The 26,221-nt window shown below is 39.5% G+C and overlaps 1 protein-coding gene and 1 pseudogene across 1 annotated transcript in view; one reads left to right on the forward strand and one right to left on the reverse strand.

Annotated features, from left to right (window-relative positions):
* The first annotated feature begins 7,857 nt into the window (after positions 1 to 7,857).
* Positions 7,858 to 11,308, forward strand: LOC132669659 (52 kDa repressor of the inhibitor of the protein kinase pseudogene; annotated as a pseudogene).
* Positions 11,309 to 16,965: 5,657 nt separating this feature from the next.
* Positions 16,966 to 26,221, reverse strand: part of LOC144616694 (uncharacterized) — a 71,485-nt gene continuing 62,229 nt past the window's right edge. Inside the window, exon 6 of the mRNA XM_078448577.2 lies at positions 16,966 to 17,050. Coding sequence (XP_078304703.1) covers positions 17,016 to 17,050 — 35 coding nt within the window. The 3' untranslated portion in view covers positions 16,966 to 17,015. The remainder of the gene's footprint in view (positions 17,051 to 26,221) is intronic.

Raw genomic sequence — 26,221 nt, forward strand, 5'->3', positions numbered from 1 at the left:
ACGGCAGAGCTCAGCTTGGCGGGGAACAAAGGCGCCAGCGCCATCTCCCCCGCCCATCCCCCAGCCAAAATCCCAAAGGGAACCAGTTCCTGCCAGGGAACTTGCTCGCTCCGCGCAAACACCCAACTCTGTGCTTCTGCGGAGCCAAACCTCTGGCAGCGGATCTGACTCCCTCCCGCTGCCACAGGGCTCCTCCTGAAGTGGATCACCTAAGGAGAAGCGAGCTAAGCCTGCCCCTCCAGCCCCCGTGCACCTTGCCTACCCACCCCAGCTAATACACCAGATCCCCAGCAACACAAGCCTGGCAGTGTGCAAGTAGCCCAGACGGGACACGCCACCCCACAGTGAATCCCGCCCCTAGGAGAGGGGAAGAGAAGGCACACACCAGTCTGACTGTGGCCCCAGCAGTGGGCTGGGGGCAGACATCGGGTCGGACTGCGGCCCCGCCCACTAACTCCAGTTATACACCACAGCACAGGGGAAGTGCACTGCAGGTCCTCACCACGCCAGGGACTCTCCAAAATGACCAAACGGAAGAATTCCCCTCAGAAGAATCTCCAGGAAATAACAACAGCTAATGAACTGATCAAAAAGGATTTAAATAATACAACAGAAAGTGAATTTAGAATAATAGTCATAAAATTAATCGCTGGGCTTGAAAACAGTATACAGGACAGCAGAGAATCTCTTGCCACAAAGATCGAGGGACTAAGGAACAGTCACGAGGAGTTGAAAAACGCTTTAAACGAAATGCAAAACAAAATGGAAACCACGATGGCTCGGCTTGAAGAGGCAGAGGAGAGAATAGGTGAACTAGAAGATAAAGTTATGGAGAAAGAGGAAGCTGAAAGAAAGAGAGATAAAAAAATCCAGGAGTATGAGGGGAAAATTAGAGAACTAAGTGATACACTAAAAAAAAATAATATACGCATAATTGGTATCCCAGAGGAGGAAGAGAGAGGGAAAGGTGCTGAAGGGGTACTTGAACAAATTATAGCTGAGAACTTCCCTGAACTGGGGAAGGAAAAAGGCATTGAAATCCAAGAGGCACAGAGAACTCCCTTCAGACGTAACTTGAATCGATCTTCTGCACGACATATCATAGTGAAACTGGCAAAATACAAGGATAAAGAGAAAATTCTGAAAGCAGCAAGGGATAAACGTGCCCTCACATATAAAGGGAGACCTATAAGACTCGTGACTGATCTCTCCTTTGAAACTTGGCAGGCCAGAAAGGCTTGGCACGATATCTACAGTGTGCTAAACAGAAAAAATATGCAGCCGAGAATCCTTTATCCAGCAAGTCTGTCATTTAGAATAGAAGGAGAGATAAAGGTCTTCCCAAACAAACAAAAACTGAAGGAATTTGTCACCACGAAACCAGCCCTACAAGAGATCCTAAGGGGGATCCTGTGAGACAAAGTACCAGAGACATCACTACAAGCATAAAACATACAGACATCACAATGACTCTAAACCCATATCTTTCTATAATAACACTGAATGTAAATGGATTAAGTGCGCCAACTAAAAGACATAGGGTATCAGAACGGATAAAAAAACAAGACCCATCTATTTGCTGTCTACAAGAGACTCATTTTAGATCTGAGGACACCTTTAGATTGAGAGTGAGGGGATGGAGAACTATTTATCATGCTCCCGGAAGCCAAAAGAAAGCTGGAGTAGCCATACTTATATCAGACAAACTAGACTTTAAATTAAAGGCTGTAACAAGAGATGAAGAAGGGCATTATATAATAATCACAGGGTCTATCCACCAGGAAGAGCTAACTATTATAAATGTCTATGCGCCAAATACCCGAGCCCCCAGATATATAAAACAATTACTCATAAACATAAGCAACCTTATTGATAAGAATGTGGTCATTGCAGGGGACTTTAACACCCCACTTACAGAAATGGATAGATCATCTAGACACACGGTCAATAAAGAAACAAGGGCCCTGAATGATACATTGGATCAGATGGACTTGACAGATATATTTAGAACTCTGCATCCCAAAGCAACAGAATATACTTTCTTCTCGAGTGCACATGGAACATTCTCCAAGATAGATCATATACTGGGTCACAAAACAGCCCTTCATAAGTTTACAAGAATTGAAATTATACCATGCATACTTTCAGACCACAATGCTATGAAGCTTGAAATCAACCACAGGAAAAAGTCTGGAAAACCTCCAAAAGCATGGAGGTTAAAGAACACCCTACTAACGAATGAGTGGGTCAACCAGGCAATTAGAGAAGAAATTAAAATATATATGGAAACAAACGAAAATGAAAATACAACAATCCAAACGCTTTGGGATGCAGCGAAGGCAGTCCTGAGAGGAAAATACATTGCAATCCAGGCCTATCTCAAGAAACAAGAAAAATCCCAAATACAAAATCTAACAGCACACCTAAAGGAAATAGAAGCAGAACAGCAAAGGCAGCCTAAACCCAGCAGAAGAAGAGAAAAAATAAAGATCAGAGCAGAAATAAACAATATAGAATCTAAAAAAACTGTAGAGCAGATCAACGAAACCAAGAGTTGGTTTTTTGAAAAAATAAACAAAATTGACAAACCTCTAGCCAGGCTTCTCAAAAAGAAAAGGGAGATGACCCAAATAGATAAAATCATGAATGAAAATGGAATGATTACAACCAATCCCTCAGAGATACAAACAATTATCAGGGAATACTATGAAAAATTATATGCCAGCAAATTGGACAACCTGGAAGAAATGGACAAATTTCTAAACACCCACACTCTTCCAAAACTCAATCAGGAGGAAATAGAAAGCTTGAACAGACCCATAACCAGCGAAGAAATTGAATCGGTTATCAAAAATCTCCCAACAAATAAGAGTCCAGGACCAGATGGCTTCCCAGGGGAGTTCTACCAGACATTTAAAGCAGAGATAATACCTATCCTTCTCAAGCTATTCCAAGAAATAGAAAGGGAAGGAAAACTTCCAGACTCATTCTATGAAGCCAGTATTACTTTGATTCCTAAACCAGACAGAGACCCAGTAAAAAAAGAGAACTACAGGCCAATATCCCTGATGAATATGGATGCAAAAATTCTTTTTTTTTTTTTTTTTTTTTTTTTCAACGTTTTTTATTTATTTGTGGGACAGAGAGAGACAGAGCATGAACGGGGGAGGGGCAGAGAGAGAGGGAGACACAGAATCGGAAACAGGCTCCAGGCTCCGAGCCATCAGCCCAGAGCCTGACGCGGGGCTCGAACTCACGGACCGCGAGATCGTGACCTGGCTGAAGTCGGACGCTTAACCGACTGCGCCACCCAGGCGCCCCTGGATGCAAAAATTCTTAATAAGATACTAGCAAATCGAATTCAACAGCATATAAAAAGAATTATTCACCATGATCAAGTGGGATTCATTCCTGGGATGCAGGGCTGGTTCAACATTCGCAAATCGATCAACGTGATACATCACATTAACAAAAAAAAAGAGAAGAACCATATGATCCTGTCAATCGATGCAGAAAAGGCCTTTGACAAAATCCAGCACCCTTTCTTAATAAAAACCCTTGAGAAAGTCGGGATAGAAGGAACATACTTAAAGATCATAAAGGCCATTTATGAAAAGCCCACAGCTAACATCATCCTCAACGGGGAAAAACTGAGAGCTTTTTCCCTGAGATCAGGAACACGACAGGGATGCCCACTGTCACCGCTGTTGTCTAATATAGTGCTGGAAGTTCTAGCATCAGCAATCAGACAACAAAAGGAAATCAAAGGCATCCAAATTGGCAAAGATGAAGTCAAGCTTTCGCTTTTTGCAGATGACATGATACTTTACATGGAAAATCCGACAGACTCCACCAAAAGTCTGCTAGAACTGATACATGAATTCAGCAAAGTTGCAGGATACAAAATCAATGTGCAGAAATCAGTTGCATTCTTATACACTAACAATGAAGCAACAGAAAGACAAATGAAGAAACTGATCCCATTCACAATTGCACCAAGAAGCATAAAATACCTAGGAATAAATCTAACCAAAGATGTAAAAGATCTGTATGCTGAAAACTATAGAAAGCTTATGCAGGTAATTGAAGAAGATATAAAGAAATGGAAAGACATTCCCTGCTCATGGATTGGAAGAATAAATATTGTCAAAATGTCAATACTACCCAAAGCTATCTACACATTCAATGCAATCCCAATCAAAATTGCACCAGCATTCTTCTCGAAACTAGAACAAGCAATCCTAAAATTCATATGGAACCACAAAAGGCCCCGAATAGCCAAAGTAATTTTGAAGAAGAAGACCAAAGCAGGAGGCATCACAATCCCAGACTTTAGCCTCTACTACAAAGCTGTCATCATCAAGACAGCATGGTATTGGCATAAAAACAGACACATAGACCAATGGAATAGAATAGAAACCCCAGAACTAGACCCACAAACGTATGGCCAACTCATCTTTGACAAAGCAGGAAAGAACATCCAATGGAAAAAAGACAGTCTCTTTAACAAATGGTGCTGGGAGAACTGGACAGCAACATGCAGAAGGTTGAAACTAGACCACTTTCTCACACCATTCACAAAAATAAACTCAAAATGGATAAAGGACCTGAATGTGAGACAGGAAACCATCAAAACCTTAGAGGAGAAAGCAGGAAAAGACCTCTCTGACCTCAGCCGTAGCAATCTCTTACTCGGCACATCCCCAAAGGCAAGGGAATTAAAAGCAAAAGTGAATTACTGGGACCTTATGAAGATAAAAAGCTTCTGCACAGCAAAGGAAACAACCAACAAAACTAAAAGGCAACCAACGGAATGGGAAAAGATATTTGCAAATGACACATCGGACAAAGGGCTAGTATCCAAAATCTATAAAGAGCTCATCAAACTCCACACCCGAAAAACAAATAACCCAGTGAAGAAATGGGCAGAAAACATGAATAGACACTTCTCTAAAGAAGACATCCGGATGGCCAACAGGCACATGAAAAGATGTTCAACGTCGCTCCTTATCAGGGAAATACAAATCAAAACCACACTCAGATACCACCTCACGCCAGTCAGAGTGGCCAAAATGAACAAATCAGGAGACTATAGATGCTGGAGAGGATGTGGAGAAACAGGAACCCTCTTGCACTGTTGGTGGGAATGCAAATTGGTGCAGCCGCTCTGGAAAGCAGTGTGGAGGTTCCTCAGAAAATTAAAAATAGACCTACCCTATGACCCAGCAATAGCACTGCTAGGAATTTATCCAAGGGATACAGGAGTACTGATGCATAGGGGCACCTGTACCCCAATGTTTATAGCGGCACTCTCAACAATAGCCAAATTATGGAAAGAGCCTAAATGTCCATCAACTGATGAATGGATAAAGAAATTGTGGTTTATATACACAATGGAATACTACGTGGCAATGAGAAAAAATGAAATATGGCCTTTTGTAGCAACATGGATGGAACTGGAGAGTGTGATGCTAAGTGAAATAAGCCATACAGAGAAAGACAGATACCATATGGTTTCACTCTTATGTGGATCCTGAGAAACATAACAGAAACTCATGGGGGAGGGGAAGGAAAAAAAAAAAAAAAGAGGTTAGAGTGGGAGAGAGCCAAAGCATAAGAGACTGTTAAAAACTGAGAACAAACTGAGGGTTGATGGGGGGTGGGAGGGAGGGCAGGGTGGGAGGGAGGGCAGGGTGGGTGATGGGTATTGAGGGCACCTTTTGGGATGAGCACTGGGTGTTGTATGGAAACCAATTTGACAGTAAATTTCATATATTAAAAAAAAAAAATACTTAACTAAAAAAAAAAAAACAACTTATGTTTGTAAGTCATAAATCTAAAGAAACTTGTAATGTTTACATTCTGGAGTAAGGTGTGAAACATAGATGCCCATCAATTTGGGACTGTCCAATAACAATGGCTTTATAACTGTTGAAAAAACACAAATCTGGGACTAGTTACCAACTAATCATTAAATATTTATTTGGTTGAAAATAGTCAACAATTAGGATCAGCTAACAATTACTCCAACTGGCCAAACCATTTTTTGTGTATGGATACAACGTTGAATGCTCCGCTATGCTATGGCTCCAGACACCTTGGACATAATACTAAAACAAAATTTGTGAAGCTAGTCAATACTGGAAAGGCTTTGTAACTTTAAGTAATATGATCTATACTATAGTTGCAGGTAAATTATTTAAAAATCTACCCTAATAGATATTCACTAATGCTGAACTTCAGGCATACATGGATTAACAATTTGCTAACAATTTGGTTATAGGTGTTTAAACTTCCCCTGCCCCCAAACCAGCAAGCCCTTGGATATGGTACTGTGTCAGGATCGTCCTAAAAGGCGCAGAGTTTAGGCTGAAGCAAATATGCAAGCATTACTGTGAAGCACAAATAAAATCAAGTCCGGCACAGAAGAGACAAAACCAAGCATGAAGTAAGGGTACAATCTTAAGCCACCAACATAGAATGAGCATTTATAAGAGAAACTAAAAAAAATCATTACGGATACTTCCAGAGTTTCTGCAACACAGCTGTAGGGACGTTTTCTAGGGAAGAAAAATGGTTCTAAGATCAATTCTGACATGTGTGTGGAGGAGGCTCCCCACCCCCCCACCCCGTCCCACACACACCACCACACAATGCTCAGGACACAAAGTAGGTGTTCTATAGAGTTCAACTCAATTCTGAACTGTCTACCCAGAGATAGCATCAGACTCCAAAGGGACAGGGCTCAATCCCAAAAGAATACCCTCCACTTGAGAAGCCATTCACAAGCTCAGGTTAACACCTATGCTTCTGACCAACCACCTATAGACTGGAGGTTCCAAAGATCCACTCCCTGGATTTCAGATGCCAGTTCCAAGTCCAGGTTGTTAGCTGTGCTTCTTCTTAGCAACTGGCTATAAATCAGAGGTTCTCATGACCTCTACCCTTTCAGATTCAACTGATTAGCTAGAGTAGCTCACAGAACTCAGGAAAACACTTACTCACATTTACCAGTTTATTATAAAAGTATATAATAAAGGATACAGGTGGACATCCAGATGGAAGAGATGCATAGGGCAAGGTATATGGCAAGGGACATGGAGCTTCCATGCCCAGCGTAGGTGTGCTACTCTCCCAGCACCTCCAGCTCTCCCAGTTCACCAACCTGGAAGCTGTCCAAACTGTCTATTTCTAAATTTTTATGGAGACTTTATTACATAGGCATGATTGATTAAGTCATCAGCCATTGGAAATCTATTCGATCTCCAGCCATTCTCCCCTCCCAAGAGGTATAAGGGTGGGATTGAAAGTCCCAACCCTACAATCCAGCCAATCAGCCCAATTCTTAGAAGACCCAGGGGCATTCCAAAATTCACCTCATTAACATGACAAAAGGTACCTTTATCTCTTTCACCACTTAAGAAATTCCAAGCCTTTTAGAAGGTCTGCACTAGAAACAGGATAAAGGCCAAATATATATTTCTTATTATAATTCATAATATCACAGGAAGGCAGCTATTAAAAGATGATATTGCTAAAAAGAAAAAAAAAAGAAATTATGGATTCATTCTTGAACTTACTTGCTGTAGCTGACAGGTCTCATGCCCAGTACCCTTATTAGCCTCCCATGGTTAAATTTTTACAACTAGTTGTTATCCAGCAATATTCTATACTTTGCCAGGCTTAACAAACAAAAAGTATATAGGCAAACTACCCATAGGTGGGACAGCAACCATAAGTTGAAGAATCAAACTATTAAGTTAGAACAAGATTTCTTACAACTTTGGTACTATTGACATTCAGGTGACACTGTTTGACATAATTTTTTGTTGTGGGGTGGTCCTATTCATTGTTAGGATGTTTAGTGGCATCTCTAGCCTCTACCTGCTAGATGCCAGTAGTGTCCCCCAACTCAAGTCATGTCAATCAAAAATGTCTCTAGATGTTGCTAGATGTCCCCAAGGGACAAAGCTGCCCCCAGCTGAAAATCCCTGGATTAGAAACAGAATTTTCCATGTGGTGTTCGTGTTCTCTCTGCTTCCTTTTTTAGAGGACATACTAGGGGATTACTACTGGGGGAGGTCATGCCTATCCTTTTTGGTAATAGACTTAAAGTGTTTCCTATTGGACTGAGATCCTCAGTTCCTCAGGAGCAAATGACCAGAGGCCTCCCTTGGTTTCCTTGCTGCATTGACTTTTTCATGGGGTGGCTCATTAAAATTTTTTTTAATGTTTATTTGTTTTTGACAGAGAGAGAGACAGAGAGACAGAGCATGAGCGGGGAGGGGCAGAGAGAGAGGGAGACACAGAATCCGAAGCAGGCTCCAGGCTCTGAGCTGTCAGCACAGAGCCCGATGCAGGGCTCAAACCCACAGACAGCGAGATCATGACCTGAGCAGAAGTTGGGCACTCAACCAAATGAGCCACCCGGCACCCCAAGGGTTGGCTCATTAAAAAGATAGTTGATTTCATCAGAACAAGAAAGCAAGAGAAAAAGAGACAATGCAAGCAAGACCAAGTCAGTCTTTTGTAACTTAATCTCTGAAGTGATATCCATCAATTTTGACTATTCTGTTCATTAGAAGTAATGAACTAGGGCCAGCCCATACTCAGGCAGACTCACTGGGGGCCACTTTAGATGCCTGACTACACTGGGATGCAAGGGAGGTAAAAATTTTTTGAAAGTCTGCATGTCTAAAAAAGGTCTTTTTTCTACTCTCATATTTAATCAATAGTTTAAGCATAGAATTCTAGGTTGAAGGTGATGGGCTGGCTCTCCTCCCCTAACCTACCTGAGGGCGAGCTGCCCTAAGAAGATAGGAAGGGGAGAGCTGGACCTGCAGGGAAGGGACACCTAACTCCTTCACAGCCCCCACTGCACAAGGAAGAGTCAGGCCTGTTCTTCTTCAGGCTCCCCGGGGGGACCTGGCCAGATGCAGAAGTAGCTGAAGATTATAGAAGAGCAGACTTAAAAGATAAAACTTAGAAGAGACAACATTTCTGATTATGTGCCAAACACTTGGAGACCCCTACAATCTGCAGAACTAGTCCTTATAGGACAAATTTTTATCGTACAAGTTGTCTGAACAATCTGCATTATAAACATAGAAAGTGAATAAAAGAACTGAGTGAAGATGAAATCAGGACACTGAAACATAAAAACAAAAAAAAAAGAGAGAAAAAAATTGATGAACCTTCTGTCCAGGAACAAAACAATAAAGACATACACAGCTATGCCTAGAACCCCAATGCAGGAGGTAAAGAGCTGGATGAAGACATTTTACCTCTCACCCTTGAAGAGAAGGAAAACAAAACCTAAAATCTTTATTTGAAATTTTGATTCTTATGTAAACAAAATCTACCTCTGGAAGGACCTGAAGCTGATGAAATCCCATAAACTCTCTATATTCCTGTATCTTTCAAGCATTGCTGAAGTGCAGGATAAATTCTAGTGAAGAGGTCTTGAGAAAGCACTTCAAGGCACCAACTAACAAGTTCCATTGAAAAACAGCAAGAGTCAGACACTGGATCTGTGAGTGCTGCACTCAGGAAGAAACCATCAGGCAACTGAGATTCACTTCCCTTTCATGATCACTGGTGGTATGTGGACATAGTAGGGGAACACCCACCTGTTGATGAATCCATACCTGGGAAAAGAATTTGTGGGCTTCCTGCCCTATGAAGATAATGTCTGCCTTAATGAAGATAATTTTGGGTGTGTAATTTCACACTGTAATAACCGTGAAGTGGGGACTAGGGGACTAAATATGGAGTACTGTCAAGGCCAGGAGTACCATATGTCCAGTAGATTTCCATCAAAAATGAAAACTGCTTCAAGACTTTTAGAGAAATAGTCCTAAGCTCTCTACACACTCTGCTCTTCCTGTGCCTTAAATATGTGGTTGGCAAACCAGTGCCTGTTATGGCAGTATCAGTTGCATTGGGAACGATTGAGGAAGTCTGTTCTTTCACCCATCAATCACCACAACTCATATATGACAATGTAATTTCTGTCTTTTCTCAGAACAATGAAGAAAAGAGTAATGACCTGAAGGAAACTTGTCATTCTCAATTGAGAGACAAGCATGGTGTTTTTGAAATTTTTATAGATTTCCTACAAGCACTTGTTTTATGTTTAGATGGTATAGCGACATAAGTATTAGATGGAATAACTGTAACTGGCCGAGAATCTGTCCCTCTGCCATCAACAGATTTTAATTTTATTTTTGTCATTACTGTTCTTAAAAATAGCCTATCTTGGGGCACCTAGGTGGCTCAGGCAGTTAAGCATCCAACTCTTGGTTTTGGCTCAGGTCATGAAATCATGGTTTCAAGCCCCGCAGTGGGCTCTGTGCTGGCAGTGCAGAACCTGCTTGGGATTCTCTGTCTCCCTCTCTCTCTGCTCCGTGCCCCCTGGCCCCCACTCACGCTGTCTCTATCTCTCTCAAAATAAATAAATACTTTAAAAAAAAAAAAAGTCCTATCTTTTACAAGAGTCCTTGGACAAAATCCCCACATGACAAATCTTGGATGTTTTCTTTGCAGCTAGCAGCTTCTCTGCAGTTTTGCATTCACTAATAAGGTGATGGAAAACTCTAAAACTTACCACCGATTTTGGCTTGAGGAAGCCATAAATTTGATAACCAACCTGATATTCGAATGAAACTCCCTAAGAAATTCCACAGAGCTCAGCAAGGTAACTTGGAATCTCAACTAACCTCTGAGAATTACTATAAAAGATCCCTAAGTGTTGCAGGACAAGTAATAACAGGACAAGTTATTACTCAGGAACTTAAAGATATATTCTCAGAACAACACCTCAAAGCCTGAAAATGCTTATTTTGGGTATTGTCTGTCATGGGACAGCTCAAATTCAACGTAACAGAGAGCCCCATGCTGACTGACTTGTACAGAAGTGACTTAGCCAATCCTGACACACTCTCAGCCCAGCTTCCCTGTTAGAAAATCACATAGAAACACAGAAGGAAAGAGGTAGAGCTCCCATCCACCACTTAGGAAGCCCTCCATTTGCCTGGCTTCAAGTTTCTTCCTAATGTTTATGCATTGCTGAAAGTCTTGTGTATTCTTCCTGTGATTTGTTTGAGAATGACTGCTGTGAAAACACTCAAAAGCATCTCAAAAGCATTCCTGGGGAACACTTTGACAGAATGAAGGTTAAGGAACTTGGCTTTGCCTAACATAAATGTTTTATATAATACATTATCTGTATTTAATGGTAGACCCATATATCAATCTCTACACAAACAAGTTAGTGCTACACAAACAAGTCAGAATTGCCTACAGGTAATTGATAAACCATAAAACAATACCTTTAAAAATGCTTAAAAATAGGTTTTCTCCTATGTTTAAAATTTGAAGGCAAAGTTGTAAGGTATATGTAGGCTGTTTAATCACTGAACATCTTTTTCTATGGGCCTCTTACTGAATATATCAGCCACTTGGTTGGTTTGAGCAACCACTATTTTAATGCTCACACCTTGAAGATATATTTGTTCTTCCAGATGACAGTATTGCAAGTACCATATTTCATTTCTGCATGATCTCCAGTTCTGACACTCTAGGAATGTTTAAAATCATTTTGGATATAACATTTATTATCACTGAAGATGAGTTATCACTTCTTTGAAGGAATAAATTTTGGGGAGGTGTGGGAGGAAAAAATAGATTTTATAAAATGTTACAAAGAAATTTACAACTGACCTTTGACTAGTTGGGTTTTTAAGTATATTGTTAAAGATCTGTAATGTACAGTTAATGGAATTATCAAGGAAAGAAAAACGGTGAGCTCATTAAACAAGAGTGTCAGTGCAGGTTTTATCTTTGTTAAGTGAACCTAAAGGAACAAGGTACAGTTGAAGTTCAGATGGAAGTGACTGCCATTCTTGTTCCATATCTGGTTGTTGTATTTGTTATTTTATTGAGTGTACACCTTTCTGAGTCTTAAGCTTTTAATCAGGTATATGTTAAACACTTCTGTTTCATGATCAAACCAGAATCAGAGGCCATGGATACTGACAATTGGTATATCTATTTTCTTCTGTCTTTTTCTGTGACTGTATCTACTTCCTCATCTTGATCTGGAAAACTTACAAAAATAAGGGGCTTGTGGTTTATCTAGGAATAATGCAGAAAATATGGCTATTATTTTTAGTGAGGAAAGTCAATTTTATTTCAATCTAAATAATAAGTGAATTTTAATTTCATCTTATTTCAGTGAAATAAGCTTATTTCAATCTAAATAAAATATGGGTTTTTTTTTTCAAATTTGTTTTAAAGAAAACATTATTCCCAGATGGGTTCACTGGTGAAATCTACCAAACATTTAAGGAAGAAATCACACCAATTCTCCATAATCTCATCCTAAAAATAGAAGCAGAAGGAACACTTCCTAACTGATTCTAAGAGGCCAGAATTACCATGATACCAAAACCAAAGACATTACAAGAAAAAGAAACTATAGACAGACTCTCATGAATATAGATGCTAGAATATTTAACAAAATATTAGTAAACCAAATCCAATAATGTATAAAGAGAATTATATGCCATGAACAAATGGGATTTATCCCAGGTATGCAAAGTTGGTATAAGATTTGAAAATCAATTAATGTAATCCATTACATCAATAGGTTAAAAAACTTACATGATCATATCAATAGATGCAGAAAAAGTATTTGACAAAATCCCACTCCATTCTTCATAAAATCTATCAGAAAACTAGGAATAGAGGGAAGCTTCCTCAACTTGATAACAACTAACATCATACTTAATGGTGAGAACTAGAAGATTTCCCACTAAGATTGGGAACAAGGCAAGGATGTCCCTTTCCACCTTGGCAGGGTGGAACATCACTCTGGAAGTCCTTGCTAATGCAATAGGGCAAGAAAAGGAAATAGAAGGTAAACAAATTGGGAAGGAGGAAATAAAACTGTCTTTGTTCACAAATGAAGTGATTGTCTATGTAGCAAATCTGAAAAAATCAACAGAAAAACTCCTATAATTGCTATAACTATTAAGCAATTATAGCAAAGATGCAGGATAAAAGATTAATACAAAAGCCAATCCCTTCTCAATTTACCAACAATGAAGTGGAATTTGAAATAAAGCAAGGTTCTAAATGGCTACACAATCATCCCAATGTCATTTATTTACTAATTCTTTTCCACATTGATTTCAAATGATGCCTGCATCATACAAAAAATTCCCATATATATTTTCAATTTTTAGACTCTCAAATACTATTTCATTTAAGTGTAGATTTCTGCATAATATACCAAACTGTTTTTACCATTGTAATTTGAAGATTAAATATCTAATTGGGTCAGTGTATTAGTAATTATTCCTGCATAGCAAATTACCCCAAAATGTAGCATCTTAAAACAACATTTATTATTTTCAACAATTTCTAGAGTCCAGGAATCTGGTAGCAGCTTAGCTGAGTAGTTTTGGCTGTCTCTTACAAGACTGCCGTAGAGGTGCTGGCTGGGGCTGCAGTCATTTCAAGTCTTGACTGGGGTTGAAGAACCCACTACTAAGCCCACTGACATTGTTGACAGACATTAGTTCCTCACTTAATGTTGGCCAGAGGTTTTAGTTCCTTGTCATGTAGGACTCTCCATAGGGCTGCACACAACATGGCAACTTGCTTCCTCCAGGGGAGAGACTGGGGAGCAGGAGGATGCCCAAGATGGCAGCCACAGTCTTTTATAACCCAATCTTGAAAATGACATACCATTACTTTCGTCATATGCTACTGGTCAGACCAACCCTGGTTAAATAGGTTTTCAGATTTAACAAATAAAAATATAGTACTCCCAGTTCAACTTGATTTTCAGATAAAAACCAAGACTTTTTATTATACCTATGTCGCATGCAATATTGAAGATACACTTATACTAAAAAATATGCATTGCTTGTCTGAAACTCAAATTTAGTTGGGCATTCTATATTTTATCTGTCAACCTTACCCTGGTACAGTGTGGGAGGGGACAACATGAGGGTGTAAAAACCAGAAGACAGACAGAGATCATTAGAATCCATCTTGGAGCTGGCTACCAGAGCTAAGTCTTCCCTTATAAGTCTTTTTTTTTTTTTTTTTTTCTGATCAGTTTCATGTAATTACTCTTCTAGTTGAACTGAAAATTAAGTTACCAAAAAAAAAAGTGCAGTTATAGTTTTGGGGGGATTTCACTGAATCCATAGATCAAGGCAGTAAAAATAGACATATTTATAGCACGAAGTCTCCTGATCAAGACTTTCTACATCCTTGGGGCACCTCAGTGGCTCAGTGGGTTGAGCATCAGACTTCAGCCCCGGTCATGATCTCATGGTTCACAGAGCTTACTTTGGATCCTCTGTCCCTCTCTCTCTCTGCCCCTCCCCAGCTGGTGCTCTCGATCTCAAAAATAAGCATTTAAAAAAAAAAGACATTTTACAGGCTCTACTAAGTTTTATATTTTTATTCATCTAGATTCTGTATATTTCCTATTAGGGTTTGCTGGTATTGCTGTTTTGATTTGAGATTGTAATAATTTTACCTATAATATTTTGAACAGGTTGTGGTTTAAATATAAAAATGCTACTGATTGTTACACATTTATTTTCTAAGGTTGCCTTAGTGAATACTCCTCTTATTTCTTCTTTTTAAAGTTTATTTTGAGAAAGAGAGAGAGAAAGAGTGAGCATGCACGGGCGGCAGCGAAAGAGAGAGACTCACAAGTAGACTGCGCGCTGTCAATTAAGAGCCCAGGCAGGGGCTTGAACTCACAAACTGTGAGATCATGATCTGAGCCGAAATCAAGAGTTGGACGCTCAACCAAATGAGCCACCCAGGCGCCCCAAATACTCTTTAATTCTAATAACTTTTAAGTTGATTCCCTTAGGTTTTCCGGTATATTGTGTCATCTGCAAATAATAATAATTTGCCACCTCCTTTTTAATGTTTAAACCTCTTATTTTGTTCTTTTGATTGATTACACTATAAAGCAGTTATCACTTTTATGAGAAAAATTTAGGACTAGGAAGTCTTCTGAATTGGGTAAAGTAATATATCGGAAAACTATTCTACACATTTTATTATTTAAATTGAGATATAAATGTGCTATGCTGTTTCCAAACTACCTTCCCCAAATGCTTAGAACCAAAACTTGCGACATTAAAAGCTTCCCAGAATTTTTGTTTGTTTAAATATCCCATATCTGCATTGCAACAGAGTCTGCCTTCCAGACAGTATCCTGACTTTTTCCTTACTTAACATTTCAGGCAAAATGTTCAAGGAGGACTTTTCACAGTACTTTAGACATGTCACTTCCCAAAGAATTTACTACATAATAAGCTTTGGATCCGAATCACACTTGTAAAGATAAATAAGAGCAGAGTCCTTTGAAAATCCAGAATATAGGCCACAGCACAAAAACAACATAACCTAAGAGGAGAAGGAAAGACAAGGAAATGAGAGACTCAGCTCTCAGGGGAATGCTACATCCTTTGCCAGGCATTGGCTCCCATTCTTTATTTTTGGCTCCCATCCTTAACAAGAGTTGTTAACAATCTCTTGAGCATTGGGAGTGTCAGGTTTCTTTCCCATGAACCACTTAGGAGTAGCAGTCTGGTGGAAAGGGGAAGCTACAGGACTTGTCTTTTTTTTTTTTTTTTTTTTTTTTAGTGTTTATTTACTTTTGAGAGAGAGAGACAGACAGAGCGTGAGCAGGGGGAGGGGGAGGGGCAGAGAGAGAGGGAGACACAGAATCTGAAGCAGGCTCCAGACTCGGAGCTGTCAGCACAGAGCCCTGACGTGGGGCTCGAATTCACGAAAGATGAGATCATGACCTGAGCCAAAGTTGGATGCTTAACCGACTGAGCCACAGGCACCCCGCTACAAGACTTGTCTTGACTTCATGTTGCTTCTGCATAGTAAGCACGCTGTTTTTACTTAGATTGCATGCTACACAACGATAAAAATAACATGTTTTCTAAATATGCTTTTATTTGTAATTCATAAACATTTTTCTTTTTATGTATTAATTATGATTCTGGAGGAGGGTTGCAAGGTTTATGAAAATTGGTGGGGGGAGCTAAAGCTCTCCTAGGCTACTCCTTTGTGTTACCAAGACTATAAAATAGCACTCTTCTTTTTTTTTGTTTGTTTATTTTAAGAGAGAGAGAGAGAGCACACACATAAGCAGGGGAAGGGCAGAGAGAAAGGGAGAGAGAGAATATCCCAAGCAGGCTCTATGCTGTCAGCACAGAGTCCCACATGGGGCTTGATCCCACAAACCCTGAGCCAAGAATCAAGAGTTGGACACTTCACCAACTGAGCCATCCACGCGCCCTTATAATAGCACTGTTCTAAACTGTATACAAGTATGAAGCTTAAAAAGATATAACTCTCACTTTCAAAAAAGCACAGTCCAAAGGTGCAAGCAAATAGGTACAGAGAAAATGCAGAGTGAACAAAGAAGGTGAGTGAGGTAACTGAGGATTATAAGTACAGTACAGAATACTCAACCTCTTAGGTGCAAATGAAAACATTGATGTCGAGATCTAAGATTGATTTTTAAGCTCTGCCTTAACTCTGTGTTGATGATGGCAAAATATTCCTGTGCAGTGGAGGATAAGAAAAAGGAAGGAGATGTGCTTTTTTCTAACATAACCCAGTGACACGATCCTAAGCCATGATGAGCCTGGAGAGGCACCCACTCCCACAGTTTATTATGTAACAGCTTTTTGGGAAATAGGTAATAGGAGGTATTTTGAGTCCTATGGAGAGTTCAACTAAGGTCTGAAAACTGGAAAATGATCCAGATGGAGTGGCTTCAATCCAACACGTATTTATTGAGTACATATGTATCAGGCACTATGTTGGGGACAAGACATGGTCTCTATCTTCCAGTCAAGGGAAGAAGTTTTCACCTCTGTCATCTCAGAATCACACTCAGGATCTTACCTGCACATAGCAACCTGAGAGGATCCATCAAAATAAGTGGTCTTGCATTTCTAGAAGCTTCTTGTCCTTAAGATGTGTCCTCCATCTGAACAGAATACAAAAAACAAAATGTAAAATGTGCTGCCTTGTTCTCCTTAACTCTCAAATACCCAGCCCGGGGTGGGGGAGGGACCACTAAAAATTTAAGCCCTTTTTGCTATTGCTCCATAGAAGGAAAGAGTTAACAGCAATTTTTAACTTAATGAATGCCAAGTGTGAACTAATTTGAACCAAATATGCCAGTCCAAGCCATTCTGTTGGGCAGTAGATTGGAGCAAACTCCATCTTAGCCTGGTTAAGTGACGTCCACCAGAACCCAAATGCCTGGGGAGGAGCAATTTAATTAACATTCTACACTGAACTCTTGATTCTTATCCATCATCCTGTCCTCCAAAACTTTTCTCCCTGCAAGTCTGCACCCAAGAAAATGTCAACCTGTGCACCCAGCCACTTGCTCAATCCAGAGACGTTAATGCATCTGCTCTCTGACCTCCCACATCCAAGTCCTATCAATTCTACCTCCAACATATCTTGAATCCATCTACTTTTCTTTCTCCTAACACCATCCTAATCCAAGTCATCTATATCTCCCACCTACAAAACTGGTGTTACTTCCACCTTGACCTCTATCAAATTCCTCTGCTAGAGATGTGATTTGATTTAACTTGTTTTTTGGATATTTCTCCTCTCAGATGTAAGCTCCATGAAGACGAAGACAATGTCTGATTTTCTCCCCTGGGTTATTGCTAATGCCTAGCATATGGTAGGTGTCAATAAAACTTGTTGAGGGGCACTTGGGTGGCTCAGTCGGTTGAGCATTTGACTCTTGATTTCAGCTCAAGTCATGATCCCAGGGTCATGGGATCAAGCCCCCAATAGGGCTGGGTGCTGAGCGTGGAGCCTGTTTAAGATTCTCTCTCTTTCCTTCTGCCCCTCTTCCCTGATTGTGTGCTCTCGCTCTCTCTCTCAAATAAAAATTTAAAAATAAATAAATAAAAATAAAACTTGTTGAGAGAATGAACGCATGAATGTTTTGTAGAATCCCTTCATGACAGAAGTCCTCTTCTCTAAAACAGTTACAGCTCAGAGTCCATTCTCTTAAAAGTCTTTTTTCCCATCAGAGCCTCATGGAACCAATTCTTCAGAGAACTGAATCATTTTTCTTCTTTCAGGCTGATTGTATGGTGACCTTTTAGCAGAGCCTTTTAGGAAGAAATCAGAGTAAGAGCTCTGATAGAGCATGACTAAGGAAATAACCCAGGCTCTTTTCTAAAGCTTTGGAAAGAAGCAGAGACATTTTATAGACAAAAACACCCTCACAGAAATAGAGCCTTTGAGACAATACTGCCATCTGGTGGCAATAATCTTAATCTGCAGGCAGCCAAAAGAACTCTGCTTTGCCTTTGTCTAAAGTTTTCTGAAATTTTACAACCATGGTTTGTTTTTGTTTTTGTTTTTGTTTTTGTTTTCTGGTGTTTCTCATTTTGTTTTATTTTATTTTATTTTATTTTATTTTATTTTATTTTATTTTATTTTTATTTTATTTTATTTTATTTATTTTCAATATATGAAGTTTATTGTCAAATTGGTTTCCATACAACACCCAGTGCTCATCCCAAAAGGTGCCCTCCTCCATACCCATCACCCACCCTCCCCTCCCTCCCACCCCCCATCAACCCTCAGTTTGTTCTCAGTTTTTAAGAGTCTCTTATGCTTTGGCTCTCTTCCACTCTAACCTCTTTTTTTTTTTTTCCTTCCCCTCCCCCATGGGTTTCTATTAAGTTTCTCAGGATCCACATAAGAGTAAAACCATATGGTATCTTTCTCTGTATGGCTTATTTCACTTAGCATCACACTCTCCTACAACCATGGTTTTAACCCTGGTATGAATCTCCTTTGATCCATCACAACTTCTATTCTGGAAATTTATGCCTTCAAGTTCTGGGAAATTTCCTTGAATTATTTCTTTGATGTTTTTCTCCTCACCATTTTCCCTGTTCTTGTTTTGTTTGGAATTCCTGTAACTTGGATATTAAATCTCCAGAATTGATCTTTTTTATCTTTCTTATCCTTTTTCTTCCACTTTCCTATGTGTTTTCTTGTAGGTTTTTCTTTTTTTTCTTTTTTAGTGTTTATTTTTGAGAGAGAGAGAGCCAGAAATAGAGACAGAGCACAAGTGGGTAAGGAGCAGAGAGACAGAGGGAGGCACAGAATCTGAAGGAGGCTCCAGGCTCTGAGCTGTCAGCACAGAGCCTGATGCAGGGCTCAAACTTACAAGCAGTGAGATCATGACCTGAGCAGAAGTTGGACACTAAACCGACTGAGCCACCCAGGTGCCCCTGTACTACTTTTTAAGAAGTGATGATTTTGGCTCCAAAAAAGTATTGCTGAAAATCCTGTTGATAAAATTAAACTTGAGTTTATTCCTACTGAGGGAGAGCACTAACTGGACAGTCTACTAGTAGCCTCTCAGAGGGGGAAGAGCAAAGTTGAGATATTTGTGAGGTTCCGAAGACTGGTTTAAGGCGGGTCTTTCAACGCTACCACTTGATTAGGATTGAACAAAGATAACAGTTAGGGATGGAGGACACAGCAGGGATTTTGAGATGGGATCAGAGTCTTGAGGGATAAACTGTCACCTGATGCTACAGGTTAGCTAACCCGTTTGGTGTTCATTTAAATGGGCTTCCTGGGCAAGGAAATTCCCAGAACAAAGTTATTTCTATCTTTATTGCCCTGTGAAAGGGTTTCTTGTAATAATAAAGTTCTGTTGGCGACAAGATTGAAACAGAAGTTTTATAAATGTAAACAGTAAGTTGTGTTAGCCTAGCCGGTTTCAGTTCTGAGGGGTCTCCTCACCTTGCATTTTCCTTACTTTTTGTTGACTTTTTCGCTGTTACTATATTATTTTCAATTTTACAAACATATTTTTTTCTTCTGAATGTTCCTTTTGAATATGTTCTTTCCTTTGTGGGACAAGGATATCTACAAGGATAGACAATAGGGTTTCTTAAACAAGTTTTCCTACCAACTTCACTGCCTCTAGTTTCTCTGCGTTCTTTTTTGTTCATTTTGGTCTCTTGCATGCTGCAGGCTTTCCTTGATTGCCTGAGGGTAAGCCTTGGCTATTTAAGAGAGGAAGACCGATAGCAGGGGTGAGGCAGGATAGGAGGTTGGGTTGGTCAGTGTAGGATGATCTTATTAGGATTGCAGGATTTTGCCCTTCTGGGCCTACCAAATTTCCCCAGTGAGGAAATCATCCAATCACCTGTGGACGGAGGCAGGAATGGAGTAAGCCTGGCTGCCAGCACTCTCAGAGCTGAGATGAAGAGGAGACTGATATGTCTCACCATCTAATGCTGACTTCCACGTAATTCCCATTTTCAGTACAGTATCCCTGTCCTCAGCTACCCCTCATATTTTTTCTCACTCATACTCCTCCTTTCAGAGGTACCTAGTACCTCTAATGCCTAAGCTGTCCTGTGGATTCTGAGAATTGGCTTGCTCTGGCTTCCCTACTAACAGCTTAGTGAGTTTCTACTCTGCAAAGTCAGGTCCCACACTTCTTCCTGCTTTATGGCTTCCAAAATGTGGTTGCTGTCATCTGTTCACCAAAAACTTATGCATTTTGAGCTTACTGTCTTTTTAGAGGACTTTGGATAAGCAGCAGAGTTAAATAAATGTGTTCATTTGATCACATTTAAGTAGGAGTCTGCATTATATTCCTAAGGCCCCCTCTAATTCTGAATTCTCCTATTTTAAGTGCATTTTCATTGAAGCAAGAGTAACATAGTTGGGAATGATAACTGAAACAAGTACCGCTCAGGAATCTCATGTCCAAATTGATTAGGAGAAGACAGATAATTTTTCTTTTCAGTAATCAATCTGGGGAGGCTCAAAGGCAAAATTTGAGGAACTATTTATATGATAAGAAATGCACATCTTGGGGTGCCTGGCTGGCTCAGTTGGTTAAATGTCTGACTTCAGCTCAGGTCCTGATCTCGCAGTTTTGTGAGTTCGAGACCCGTGTTGGGCTCTGTGCCGACAGCTGAGAGCCTGGAGCTTGCTTCAGATTCTGTGTCTCCCTCTCTCTGCCCTTCCCCTGCTTGCTCTCTCTCTCAAGAATAAACATTAAAAAAATTTTTTTAAATGCACATTTTGACACAGAGTAGATGAAATAATCTTTTAATAACTGAACCTGAAACCTTATTATACATTTTAAGAGGAGCAGGGGTGGAAGAGAAGTTGAGGAGGTCTGCAGTCTCGTTCTTGATCCAGAGTGCAATAGCAACCTACCATCAGGCTTTAGGTAGTGAGATAGTAGGAGAAAGGCAGTGAAAGGAAAGATGTAGGAAACTTTGGTATCAGCTGGAAAGATAACTGAAGGAGGAAGAGACAATACCCAAAAAACAAGGGTTTTTTGTTTTTTAAGAAACAGGAAAGTCAGTCTTCTAAAATTCATAGAGAATAGCATGGAGCCTGATTAGCCAAAACAATACTGAGACACAAGAACAAAGAACAAAGTTGGAGGACTCCCCTCCCAATTTCAAAACTTCCTACATGGCTACAGTAATCTAAAAACTGTGTGGTACTGGCATAAGGACAGACAAAAAGACCAATGAAATGTAACTGAGAATCCAGAGATAAACCCATACATTTATGGCCAGTTGATTTTCAACAAGGATGCCAAGACCATTCAATGAGGAAAGAATAGTTATCCATACTGCTACCTCATACAATATACAAAAATTAACTAAAAATGGATCAACAACCTAAATGTAAAACTCTTAGGAAAAAACATATGGGTAAATCTTTACAACTTTGGATTCTGAATGGATTCTTAGATAGGACATCAAAAGCACAAGCAAGAAAAAAAGATAAATTAGACTTCATCAAAATTAAGGACATTATCAGAAAAATGCAAAGATAGGCCCTAATAGATCTAAAGAATCAGGCCTATCTCATGCCTTAAAGACCTACCTTGGAGGCATTGTATCCTATAGGGACATTAGGTCTCCTTCAGGATTTCATTACAAAGTACATGATTCACCTCTTTACAAAAATAAATAGAAGTAGAGAGAGAGAGAGAGAGAGAGAGAGAGAGAGAAATAAAAGAAAGAGAAAGAAAGACAGACAAATGTTAAAAGATGACCCGCAGGATAGGAGAAAAGTAATTACAAATCACATATCTGATAAAGGCTCTAGTGTTCAGAATATATTAAGAACTGTTACAACTCAACCACAAGAAGATAAGCAACCAAAAGTAAAAATGTGCCAAGAACTTGAATAAACATTTCTTCAAAGACGTTATACAATGGCCAGCAAGCACAGGAAAAGATGCTCAGCATCTTTGATCATTACGGAAATGCAAATGAAAACCACAATGAAATACCACTCTAAGCCCACTAGTGTGACTATTTTTAAAATAGAAAATAAGTGTTGACGAGGATCAGGAGAAATTAGAACCCTTGTGCGCTGCTGGTAGAAATGTAAATAGGGCAACTGCTATGAAAAACACTTTGAGGGTTCCTCAAAAAGTTAAGCATAGATTTACCATATGACCCAGCAATCCCACTCTTATGTATATACCCAGAAGTGAAAACAGGGGCTCAAACAAGTAGACGTACATACATTTTTTCATACTAGCATTACTCACAACAGCCAAAAGGTGGAATCAGTCCAGATGTCCTTTATATATATACACACACATACATAGATGGTGAAATTTTACTTGGTCATAAAAAGGAATGAAGTACTGATACATTCTACAATGTGGAGGAACCTCAAAAACACTAGGCTTGGGGCGCCTAGGTGGCTCAGTCAGTTAAGCATTCAACTCTTGATTTCAGCTCAGGTCATGATCTCATGGTCTGTGAGTTCAGGTCCCACATTGGACTCCACGCTAACAGTACAGAACCTGCTTGAGATTCTTTCTTTCTCCTCCACCACTCTCTCTCTCTCTCAAAAATAAACAAACATTAAAAAAAAAAAAAAACCACTAGGCTTAGTTACTGGAAGAAACCCAACCCTAAACACCACTTACTATATGATTTTCCTTACATGAAATATCCAGAACAGGTAAATCTATAAAGACAGAAAGTAATTTTGTAGTAGCTAGAGACTTGGGATAGGGAAGAGTGAGGAGCAACCATGGGTACAGAGTTTTCTTTGGGGATAACGAAAAGGTTTTGGAACTTGATAGAGATGGTAATTTAACACCATGAATGTTCTAAGTATCAGTGAATTATATATTTAAAATGGTTAATTTTGTTATGTGAATCTCATCTCAATTATTTTTTAATGTTTTGTTTATTTTTGAGAGAGAGCATGAGCAGGGGAGGAGCAGAGAGGGGAACAGAAGATCCCAAGTGGGCTCTGTGCTGACAGCAGTCATGAACTGTGAGATCATGACCTGAGCCGAAGTCAGAGGCTCAACCAACTGAGCCACCCAGGCCCCCTCTCACCTCAATTTTTTAAAAAATTGAATGGAGATGCTGAAGGACCCATCAAAAAAGCCTTAGGAGCAAGACAAAAAGACCAAAAAACAAACAAAAAAAGTGAAACAAATACAAATATAAAGCAAAAACAAAACAAGAAGGCATAAAACAGAATTTCTCCTTGTAAACAATGATGGATGTGAACATTCTTAGCTCAAAAAAAGGGGACAGAGTATACATAATCATAAAAGAAGCAAATGAGAGAATTTTCTAATTAGCAGAGCTCTGGGAATGCTGGTTGGATAGGTGAGATATCTAATTATCATTTTAAGTTCATTAAGATACTAAAGGGCAATAAACCTAAGTGGGATAGATACAGGGAAGAACCCCTGCTTTTCTGAGAACTTAAGAATTTGAAGGAGATAGCTCAGATTGGTTTGAAATTGGATACAGAGTAGACTAGAAAAGAAAAACGATTGCACTAAGGATCAGGACTTACAGAGATATAATGTAAGACAGGAAGATAGTGAATGCCTAACAGAGACTATTAAAGCTTTAAGAAATACACCATCTAAGTAATTTGAGAGGAAACCTGAATTGTATCACAATTATACATATGTGTATACAATGCACAGCATATACATATACTGTAGTACATGTGTTTTCAAGCTCCAGGAGTTGAACTGCAAGAGACAGGAAAATCTGAGGATTAATTAAGCTGTAATCTAACATCTTATTCTCAGGAAATAGTATCAAAAGGTTAGGGTAATGAGTGTATAAAGGTATGCATATGAATGTTCATTGCAGCATTGATAATCTTAGCAAAATAACTGATTCAAAGTAAACATTCACTAGTATGGGAATGGATAATTTATGGTAACCATACAATGAAATATTATGAAGACATTAAAAAGGGTGAGGTAGATTTTTATATATTGGTTTAGAAAGAGGTCTAAAACATAATGAAGCGGGGGGAAAGGAGATTGTAAAGCAATATATGGAGGTTTCCATTTTTGTGAAACCAAAGAAAACAAAAAGCCCCAAGGAATAAAATTCTATATATGTCTGTGTTAGCCTAGAAGAAAAATCTAGAAGACTGCACACCCAACTGTAAACAGTAGTTACCTCAGGTGGTAATGGCTGGGAGACTGTACTTAACATAAGTAAAGTCCTTAGAACAGTGTCTGGCCCATAGTTGGTGTTCATTATGTGTTAACCACTATCATTTTTCTTTTATATAGTTTGATACTGAATTACTAAAAGGGATTATTTTTGTAATGAAAAAAAAAAAACAACAATGTTCACAGAATGACAGAAAAACAAATGGTCAAAAACATATGAAAAGATGTCCAGTCTCATTAAGAATCAAGAAAATACAAGTTAAAATAACAGTATCAGGGCACCTGGGTGACTTAGTCATTTAAGCATCCAACTCTTGATTTCAGCTCAGGTCATGATCTCACAGTTTGTGCGATTAAGGCCTGCATTGGGCTCTGTGCTGACAATGCAGAACCTGCTTGGGATTCTCTCTCTCTCTCTCTCTCTCTCTCCTCCCTCCCTCCCCCACTCATGCACGCTCTCTGTCAAAATAAAGAAATAAACATTTAAAAAATAACAGTATTGGGGTGCCTGGGTGGCTCAGTTGGTTGAGTGTCCAACTTTGGCTCAGGTCATGATCTCACAGGTCGTGAGTTTGGGCCCTGCATTGGGCTCTGTGCTGACAGGTTAGAGCCTGGAGGCTGCTTCAAATTCTGTGTCTCCCTCTCTTTCTGCCCCTCCCCAGTTCATGCTCATGTGTGTGTGCTCTCTCTCTCAAAAGTAAATAAACATTAAAAAAAGAATAACAGTATCATTTCCTGCCCATCAGATTGGCAAAAAAGGAAAAGGTTTATAACATCCATTTTGGTGAAAATTTGACTAAACCAGCACTATCACACACAAGAATATCAATTTGCATCATACCTACCAAAGTTTAAAATATGTATATCCTGTGATCCAGCAATTTCACTTATAGATATCAAACCTAAAGATATAGTTGCCATACATACAAAGTGATATGCATAAGGATATTCACTGCTTAGCAGTGAAAAACTGTAAATAGGCTAATGTCCACCAGTGAAATGAAGGCGAATGGAATTATGCAATCATTTAAAAAAGATCTCTATATATCAACATGGAAAATTCTCTAAGAAGTGAAAAAAGTTAGTATCATATCTGTGCCAGTCATCAGTTATTGTCCCTCGACTCCAAATCTATCCTTCATTGCCCTGTTTTGTGATACTAGATAATTTCATTTTTCCTTTGCCAGCTGATGGTTTTAAGCTGTATCACTAGGGGGTGCTAGAGGGACACTGCAGGAAGAAGGGGGATTCTCTTCCTGGTTCCTGGATGCTTTCCTTGTTTTTGTTTTTTCCTTTGTATTAGAAGAACGCCCAGTGATGCTTGCCTACCATCAAGTTTCAACAGCACGACAATCAGGCAGCTTCCCAGTGAGTTTCAACAGAATTCTTGTGACTTCGCATTTAATTCTGCCAGCATTAACCTTGTGAGCAGTTTCCTGGAATCTCAGTGGTTTTCTGGAGAGTTTGTCAGCACTCCAGCTCAGCAGTCCAGCCCACAGTTTCCTGCATTCCAGTCTCAATGCGCAGCAATTCATCAAACTTCATCATCCACTGACATCATCTGTCATACACTCTTCCATAAAGTCCAATTATTAGTCTTGGAGGAAAGGGGCCTCTTCCAAATTCGTTCCTTCCTTGAGCACATTGCCTCAACCTTAG

Source organism: Panthera onca, chromosome B3, assembly GCF_046562875.1.
Source record: "Panthera onca isolate mPanOnc1 chromosome B3, mPanOnc1 haplotype 2, whole genome shotgun sequence".
Classification (NCBI taxonomy): Eukaryota; Metazoa; Chordata; class Mammalia; order Carnivora; family Felidae; genus Panthera; species Panthera onca.